At 43.9% G+C, this 10000-nt stretch overlaps 1 protein-coding gene across 4 annotated transcripts in view; it reads left to right on the forward strand.

The window, feature by feature from the left end:
- LOC144956835 (uncharacterized) overlaps positions 1–10000 on the forward strand; it is a 32796-nt gene that overhangs the window by 3347 nt on the left and 19449 nt on the right. For all 4 annotated transcript variants that reach the window (XM_078887591.1, XM_078887592.1, XM_078887594.1 and 1 more), the window contains exons 2-3: positions 1–164; positions 3072–3237. The exon at positions 1–164 is cut by the window's left edge. In XM_078887591.1, the coding sequence (XP_078743717.1) occupies positions 68–164; positions 3072–3237 (263 nt within the window). In that variant the 5' untranslated portion in view covers positions 1–67. The remainder of the gene's footprint in view (positions 165–3071; positions 3238–10000) is intronic.

Consider the following 10000-nt stretch of genomic DNA (forward strand, 5'->3'; position numbering starts at 1 on the left):
TTGATTATAACATAAAAACACAGGAAGCTTAAAAGAAAAGTACGCCACCGGAAGTAACCTAGTTGCCATGACGACCGCTAGACGCGTCATTCCAGTCATAGTCCTCTTTCTTCAGATCCACAGCGTCGTCTCTCAGGTCTTTGCCTCAAAAATCACAGTGCCGGGTAAGCCATTTATTATTATAAATAGTCGAAGATGACGTCACTTAGGTCTTTGTTATTGTTTTTTTGCCATCCGCGTTTATGAGTAATGCTCACTGAACTGTATTAACGCGACTATAAACGTTCAAGGTTACACACAGTTTTATGTGTTGGTCCGTTATACTTCCGGATAGCAATGTTATGAGCTTCTTAGACAAGCGCACACTATCCATACTCCAACTCTCTATCGACCAGACTCATTTTTAAAATTTAGATTATATATAGCGCAATGTCCACTAAATGTGCTCAAAGCTCAAAGCGCTTTACAAGGGGTCCCTGGTCAACAGCAACGTTTAACATGTAGGACGAGACATGACTCTTGTTAGGCGATATTACAATTTTTCGGACAAAGACAACGTTGTTCACGGCCAGGTACTCATTTTACACCTGAGTGTGGTGAGAGAACGTAAGTAAAGGGCCTTTTCCAAGGACTCAACTATGCGCCGAGCGAGGCTCGACCCAAGGACCTTCCGATCCGAAAGCGAGTGTCATACCACTAGACCACATAGCAGCATTTATTTCTAATTGAAATGTTCCATATCTTTATTTATCATGATGTCATTGTGCGGCTATGTTGTCTTGTGTTTAAGACACTCGATCTTGGATCGGAAGGTTCTGGGTTCGAGCCTCGCTTGGTGCATAGTTGATTCCTTGGAAATGGCTCTTTACTCACATTATCTCACCGTACTCATGTGTAAAATGAGTACCTGACCTTTAACACCGTTGTCTCTGTCCGAAAATATTTTTTTTGTAATATCGCCTAGAAAGCGTCATGTTATATCCTACATGTTAAATGTTGCTGTTGGCCAGGGACCCCTTGTAAAGCGCTTTGAGCACGTTTAGTGGATATTGCTCTATATAAAAGCTCAATTTGTTTTTGTTTGTCTAGTAATTGTGACCCATTGCCTCAAAGCGGTATTATGTCGGAATGAATTAGATGAGGGAAAATGAAGGTATAACCTTAAAGATAAAACATGGCGTTTCCATCTGTTCGTTATGAAATGGTAGAGTATAAATACTACTTCTTGCATTGCCAAACGTTCTAAAGTCCTATTTCCCACTGTTTTATCTCTAAATTCATTTCTTGGGGTACAACACATCCCGACATAATACTGTTTTGAAACGGCGATTCACAATTGTCCTTTTTGTGCAACCACTCTTCCAATCGCCGACGACGCATGCGCAACGCATTAATGAAGGTCTTTGAGGTGTGTTAATCTGAGCAATAGGATTCAATAGTCTGATGTCACGTCCGTCCAGCAACGTGCAGCTTGGTTCTAAACAAAGAAAATTGGTACTTTATATTCTTTATTCTGGCTAGAAATTTTTCACATGTCATGTGATCAGAATGTATGAAAGTCAAAACATGATCAGATTTATAATGTTTTTCTCCTCTGGATACACTTTTATGCTCGTCGGAGAAGTATTTCATAAGGGCGTCCGACATTGTTCCGATAGTTTAGAACCAGTTAGTAAGTTACTATGCTTCATTATACGAGGGAAGTGACGTCAAGACTGTTGAAGCCTATTGTCCTTTTTGTGCAACCACTCTTAAAATCGCCAACGTAACGCATTCATGAAGGACTTTGAGTTTTTTAATCTGAGCATCAAGTGCCCAATAAAAGTAGTTGTTTTAAAATATCATCATATCTCTTCCATACTCATTCCTCAGCAACAGGATTTAGGTGAAGGACATTGGTGACCCTCCGTCACAAAACGGTATTATGTCGGGAAGATTCCGACCCCAAAAAGTGAATTTAGAGATAGAATGATGAGAAATTTGACCTTCGAAGTTTTTGCTATGCAAGAAATAGTATTTATACTCCAGAATGACGTAGAGAAATTAAATCCAAGATCGATATTTGTGGAAATGAATTCAATTTCCCTAACCGAGTTATCACGACATAATACCGCTTTGAGTAGGGGTGTCACAATGTGATTCAACTGTGGTGACGTCACTTCCCTCGTAATGACGCATAGTAACTCAGTAACTGGTTCTAAACTATCGGAACAATGGCGAAGCCCTGATGAAATACTTCTCCGACGAGCAAAAAAGTGTATCCAGATAAGAAAAATATTATAAATCTGATCATGTTTTGACTTTTATACATTCTGATTACATGACATGTGGAAAAGTTCTGGCCAGCATGAAGAATAAGAAATACCGATTTTCTTTGTTTAGAACCAGGCTGCTCGTTGCTGGGCGGACGTGATATCAGACTACTGAATCCAATTGCCCCATAAAAGTAGTTGTGGTTTTAGAATATCATCATATCTCTTCCATACTCATTCTTAAGCGCCAGGATTTAGGTGAAGGTCATTGCACTTTGTTAATGTAAGCAATTGATCCATAAAATAGTAGTGGTTGTTTTAAAATATCATCATATCTCTTTCATACTCATTCCTTAGGGCCAGGATTTTAGGTGAAGGCGTTGAGTTTTGTTAATCTGAGCAGCAATTGTCCCATAAAAGTGGTTGTTGTTTTAAAATATCATCATATCTCTTCCATACTCATTCCTCAGCGACAGGATTTAGGTGAAGGACATTGGTGACCCTCCGTCACAAAACGGTATTATGTCGGGAAGATTCAAACCCCAAAAAGTGAATTTAGAGATAGAATGATGAGAAATTGGACCTTAGAAGTTTTTGCTATGCAAGAAATAGTATTTATAATCCATCATGACGTAGAGAAATGAAACCCAAGTTTGGTATTTGTGGCAATAAATTCAATTTCCCTAACCGAGTGTATCCCGACATAATACCGCTTTGAGACGACTGGTCACGTTGAGCTTTGTTAATCTGAGCAGCAATTGCCCAATAAAAGTGGTTGTTTTCAAATATCATCATATCTCTTCCACACTCATTCCTCAGCGCCAGGATTTACGAAGAAAGCCCTGGAGTTTGTTCAGGTGACCACCGAGTTGGCTTGGGTCAAAGCAGCGGATGTGTGTAGCAAGGATTACAATGGTCATCTGGTCAGGGTCAACACACCTGAGGAGAAAGCTTTACTTCAAACATTTGTTGACGAGCATTCTGTGTAAGTTAGAAGAAAATATGTGACCCATCGTCTCAAAACGGTATTATGTCGGAACGAGCCAAATGCTTAAAAACCGAATTTAATGTTAAAGTGGTCAAAAATATAAATTGTTGGCATTAGCACCCTAAAATATGGTATGCATTCTCCTCAATAAAACGTACAAACTCAACACAAGTCTGATATTTCTGGCTATAAATTCAATTTTCAACATCTTAACCATCCCGACTTAATACCGTTTTGAGGCGAAGGGTCAAAAATGTGCAAAGGCCACGAAAAGGAGGAGTTGCTTGTCCACGGTCAGGGCTTCTCCTGAAATATTGTAGTGCGTCTGAAGAACAAACTAGAACTGTTCTTGATGTCTCCGATAGAGACTAACAAATCCAGATAACGACTAGGAACTAGGAACTCTATGCGGCTATGTGGTCTAGTGGTATGACACTTGCTTTCGGATCGAAAAGTCCTGGGTTCGAGCCTCGGTCGGCGCATAGTTTAGTCCTTGGACAATGCTCTTTACTCACATTCTCTCACCGTACTCAGGTGTAAAATGAGTACCTGACAGTAAACAGCATTGTCTTTGTCCGAAAATTGTAATATCGCCTAACAGGCGGCATTTCCCGTCCTACATGTTAAATGTTGTTGTTGACCAGGGACTTCTTGTAAAGCGCTTTGAGCACGTTTAGTGAATATTACGCTATATAAAAGCTCATTTTTTTATGGGACCGTTAACAGCGTCATCTCTATCCGAAAAAGATTGTAATACATATTACATAACAGGCGTCATGTCCCGTCCTAAATGTTAAGTGTTGCTGTTGGCCAGGGACCCCTTGTAAAGCGCTTTGAGCACTTTTAGTGGATATTTCGCTATATAAAAGCTCAAAAAGCTCTACTCCACAACGTCAAACAGGGTCTTGAAATCATCCTTCATGCTCTCCTTCCAGGAGCCTGCATACAGCAAGCATCCACTGACGGAAGAAAGTTCGTCCCTTGCAGCAGAATTGCAATTCATGCCCTCCACTCTTCTCCCCGTTATGATAATAAACTTTAAGAAAAGAAAACCCGAGCTTTTATAGATAGTATGCACTTGGCCAAGAAATTCACAACATTGCCATCCGGAAGTATAACTCGCCAACACACACCCCCTCGTGGATCTTTACCTTGCAGTGGTGAGGGGGCTTGAGGCACACGGGAGGGCAAAGGTGTAAATCCCGTCACGAGACCATCCCGGGTATCGAGCCAACGAGCCACATGAGCTGCTCGCCCCGGTGTGTGACTAAATTTGATCCAAACCCGGTGCCCGAATAGCAGCCCTATCCCGGGCGCCACACTATTATCCTTATGTCGAGTCCCAATCAGTCCCGTCAATGGCGAAGCGGTCTGCCGCCTAGCCAAATAATACCGCGCTCGTGTCGCCAGGGTCGTCGGCACGTCCGAGAAAAAAGCAAACGTCCCGTGCATCGATCGATCAGCGGCCTGCCGATCGGAAAATGCGACGGCGTGGATGGCGAACTGACGCACATATTGTCCCTGAACGTCGAGAGCCAGAGTATGGCAAAAAATGAGCTTTTATCAAAGCTATTGGCCGTTCACTGTGTAGATATCCTCCTGTTACAGGAGACCCACCTTTATTCAGGCGCGCAATCTTCCCGATTCCAGATCCCAGGCTATACGGTGGTCCAACGCGAGGACACTTCGAGGCTCAAAGGAAAAGGAGGGGTTAGCGTTTACACTAAAGAGCCATCGAAGGTAAGGGTCATTGAGAGCGGAACGGACAGCAATGGGGTGAACCGAATTTCCGTGGAAGTAGGTGGACTGTGTTTGCATAATATTTACAAACCACCTAGAGCGACTTGGACTACACCACCGGTACCGGTGGTCAGCCATCCTTCCATCTGTCTGGGAGACTTTAATAGCCACCATCACGAATGGGGCTACCGAGACTGCAACGAGGCAGGAAGACAACTCCGCTCATGGATCGACTGTAATGATCTACACCTAGTGTACGATCCTACAGCCAAGGGTACCTTCCGGGGTACCCGTCATAAGAAGGAGTATACTCCAGACCTCACCCTCGTAACGAAAGGCGCGAACGGTGAACTGCTGCAGGTGAAGCGCACAGTCCTCGGGGACTTTCCGCATAGCCAGCAGAGGCCGGTTCTTGTCACAGCTGGGGTGACAATACCGAGGGTGCAGTCTCTCCCACTTTGCAGATGGAATTTCAGGAAGGCTGACTGGGAGGAATTCAGTTCCTATATCGAGCAGGTCTGCCCTGCCATTCCTCCCAAGTCCAAAAATATAACCAGATTTAGTAGGCTACTGGTTAAGAGCGCTCAACGCTCTATTCCACGAGGCAAACGGAAATTCTACACCCTTGCTGGACAGCAGAGTCGGAAGAGCTGTACCGAGAGTACCAGCAGACCCAGTCCCAGGACGCAGCCGATAGACTACTTCAGTCTCTGGCAGAGGGAAGGAAGCAACGGTGGCAGGAGACCGTGGAAAGTCTCGACTTTACACACTCCAGCCGCCACGCTTGGCGTTTGATAAAGAAATTGGACTCAGATCGGAATTTTGCGAAGGCTGCACCGGAATGCGAGACAGACACAATTGCCAAGAACATTAAGAACCGTAGTAAGCGGGTCCCTAATCAGGCTTTTGAGCGCGGTGTCCGCAAGGCGTACCGTACGATTTTGGACTCGCTACCTGCGGAGGAGTCGGACTGGACGGCCCCGTTCAGTCCCCGAGAAGTGGGTGCAGCCATTAGCGAAGTGAAGAACGGCAAAGCAGCAGGGATAGATGGTGTATATCCCGATATGGTGACGCATCTGAGCCCCAGGGCACGGGCCTGGCTAGCAGAGGCAATGTCTGACATCCTTGCAAAGGGAAAGCTTCCACAAGTGTGGAAGCACGCGAAGATAGTTGCCATCCTGAAGCCAGGGAAGCCGGCAAAGGAGGCAGACAGTTACAGACCCATATCGCTGCTGAGCTGTCTCTACAAATTGTTGGAGCGTGTTCTATTAAACCGATGGGGGCCGGTCCTAGACGCTGCCCTGCCACCTGAGCAGGCAGGCTTCAGGGAAGGGAGGTGCACCACGGAGCAGGTCATTGCCCTTACAGAGCATATTGAGCACGGGTTCGAGAGAAAACAGCAAACAGGTGCTGTGTTTATAGACCTATCAGCGGCGTACGATACGGTCTGGTGCGATGGGTTAATGCTCAAACTTGCAAAAATCATAAGGTGCAAAAAGACCTTGAAGTTGTTCTCTTCGATCTTAGGAGAAAGGCAATTCCACGTCGCGCTGGGAGACGTCACGAGCAAAGTAAGGAAATTGAAGAATGGGGTCCCTCAGGGGTCGGTACTTACGCCAATGTTGTTTAACGTTTACATTAGCGATATGCCGAACACTTCCTCCCTGAGGCTGGGATACGCAGACGACTGGGCACTCGTTACTCAGAGTAAAGTGTGGACCCGTCTCGAGAGGGTACTCAGCGAGGACGTCACCAGACTCAAATCCTACTTTGACAACTGGTACCTGAAGATGAACACTTCAAAAATCGTGGCCACTGCATTTTACTTATGCAGTGGTTGGCACACCCGTAAACTGAATGTCCTAGTCGGGGACCAGCCACTCCCATATGAGCCGCGTCCAAAATATTTAGGGGTGACGTTGGATCGCAGCCTTACCTATCGGGTTCATCTCGAAGAGGTTGCCCGGAAGATAGAGAAACGCAACAGTCTTCTGAGGAAGCTGGCGGGATCGACTTGGGGCGCTAGCCAAGCGCTCCTGAGAACATCCGCCCTGGCACTATGCTATTCCACCGCGGAGTATTGCGCTCCAGTGTGGGGTAGAAGCAGAAACGTTGAGAAGGTGGATGTAAAACTTCGCAAGTCGATGCACATAGTGTCGGGAACGCTAGCAACAACCCCTAGAGAATGGGGCCCGATAATGGCAGCGATCCAGCCCCCGATGTCTGGAGGGAGACCATTACGGGAAACTGGCTGAGTAAGATCAAAGAGAGAGGGAATGGGGATAAACCCCTCTCATGCGCATAATGAACGGTGCCCCGTTTCGAGCGAAATAAGTCCCGGCAACCCTTGTACGCAGAATCCCTGACTACGGACAGAGCTGCACATACGAGATGGAAGTCGGTTTGGACGAATTCAATCCCTCGTGGGGGCGGGGACCTACACTCCTCTAAGCTTGGTGAGAAGTTGCCAGGCTTTGATACCAGTAAGAGGAGACACTGGGTAGCTGCGAATCGGCTTCGGTCGAGGAGCTGCCTAACGGCCGGTGCGTTACATCAGTGGGGTCTAACTTCCTGTCCAATATGTCCACGCTGTGGGCAAGAACCCGAAACGGCAGAGCATCTAGTCGAAAGGTGTGTTGTGACGATGCTACCAGGCGGGTTCGCGACGGTGCACGAATGCGGACCGGACTTTGCTGATTGGGTCGATCGTCATAACATAATAGTGTGAACCATAAGAAGCTGCTGCCAACACACAAAACTGTGTGTAACCATGATCGTTTATAGTCTGGTGAATACAGTTTAGTGAGAACTACTCATAAACGCGGATGGCAAAAAACAACAACAAAGACCTGAGTGACGTCATCGTCGAACTATCTATATAGTATAAAATTCACTAAGCGTGCTCAAAGCGCTTTACAAGACGTTCCTTGCCAACAGCAACCCTTTATATGTATGACGAGACATGACGCCTGCTAGACGTTATTATTACCTTTCTCCGAAAGATACAACGCTGTTAACGGCCAGGTACTCATTTTACACCTGAGTACGGTTAGAGAATGTGAGTAAAGAGGGTTTTTTTTCCAAGGACTCAATTTGGCATCGTTCAGTGCGGTACTTGAACCAAGGACCTTCCAGAACACTCGTAGTTCATAAGTGAGTAAAAAAAACAACAATACTCACCAAAACAGCCAAAATGCATTGCTTGAAGTGGTAGAGGTAGATATAACAATAGTAACTTATAACTTAGCAGAAGCGGGTAACTATAAAATAATAAGACTTGTTCTCTTTGTTGTCTGCAAAGGTCAAAGTTTCATAACTACAGCATCTCTATTCGCTCCTGGGTCAAAATGCTGCCTGTAGTGATCCTCGTATAGATAGATCGAAGTTGACGTCACTCGGGTCATTGTTATTGATTTTTTGCTATCCATGTTTTTGAGTAATTCTCACTTAAACTGTATTATCTAGATCATAAAAGTTCATGGTTACACATAGTGTTGTGTGTTGGTCCGTTATACGTCTGGATGGCAATGTTGTGAGCTTCTTAGCCAAGCGCATACTATCTATAGCAAAATATAATCTCTCTTTGCAAGTGATGGAGTTAGGTAGACCACTCGAGTGGCCAATGGGGTAAATTTCTCTTTGTAGGTTACCGGGTCAAAACGAAACTGCGAGTGGCCGAACTTACTAATTTCAAAGGGTTGTGAAAAAAATTCTTACAAAATTGATGAAAATTCTTACAACTAAAGACACACAAAACAAAACATGCTTAAAGGAAGCAAATCTGGAGTGTCAATATTTGTATTTATTTATTCATAAAGCCGAAAGGACCAACGAGTGGCGGTGAAGGTTAATAAGTACTTTTCAATTCTATTTTGTTAGAACTAGTTACATGCAAGTCTAGAATATGTGTATGGTTAACTCTCTCCTTACCAGCCATTTTCAGGATTTTCCCCAAAACTCCACACCCAACTGACACAAAAATAGATTTTTTATCACTCAAACACAATAGCAATTCTTGCGATAAATAATTTCTTAAGCAAAACGTGCTCTACAACACACTATTCATTTTCTTTACATTTTATGATATACAAAAGAAATTAGAATCAGAAAAATGTTGTGTTGTATCGGAACGAACGTGACGATGTTTCTATATTTGGTAAGGAGAGGGTTAAGAAGAATGTAATCATAAATATAACTAAATTTATCATCCTTCGAGCATAAATCAACAAATATACCATCATGTTAAACGTTCATCACATTTCTCTGGGTTTTGAAATGATTAAACCCCATTTTTCACCCTTTAGTCACTGTAAATTCATTAAAACTGCATGCAATGAATATGAAAAAAAATATATTTTACGTAGTTATTTCCCTTGGTTAATATAACTGTTATAGGGAAAATCTAATGCGTTAAAACGAAACGTTATGATTAAAAATAAATAAAAATAAACAAAATTCCCTTTATTCATCCTGAAGGGGAAATTTGTCTTTAGGATCTATTCCAAGGGAAGAATGGAATAACCCAGGCGTTAGCAGCAGAGCAGCGCCGCAAAGTGAGCTAGGGCGAGGTGACTTCCTCAAGGCCACACAACGCAAGGCGGGTGATTGAACTCGGTACCTTTCGGGTAGGAAGCAAAGACCGTACCACTGAGCCACGCTGCCCCTAGAAGAAGTTCTGCAACAGGTGTTATAGTTATGCGTCTTTGGTAACCTGTATGTAAATGTTCATGCTTTCTTTTTCTACCCAAATGTGAACCATCGTCTCAAAACGGTATTATGTCGGAACGAACCAAATGCTTAAAAACCGAATTTAATGTTAAAGTGGTCAAAAATATAAATTGTTGGCATTAGCACCCTAAAACATGGTATCCATTCTCCTTAAATAAAACGTACAAACTCAACACAAGTCTGATATTTCTGGCTATAAATTCAATTTTCAACATCTTAACCATCCCGACTTAATACCGTTTTGAGCCGGAGGGTCACAAATTTGCACAATTTTAGCCCCCAATTGCCCTAT

This window comes from Berghia stephanieae, chromosome 11 (assembly GCF_034508935.2).
Source record: "Berghia stephanieae isolate SIO BIC M18660-M18661 chromosome 11, UCSD_Bste_1.3, whole genome shotgun sequence".
NCBI classification, from domain to species: domain Eukaryota; kingdom Metazoa; phylum Mollusca; class Gastropoda; order Nudibranchia; family Aeolidiidae; genus Berghia; species Berghia stephanieae.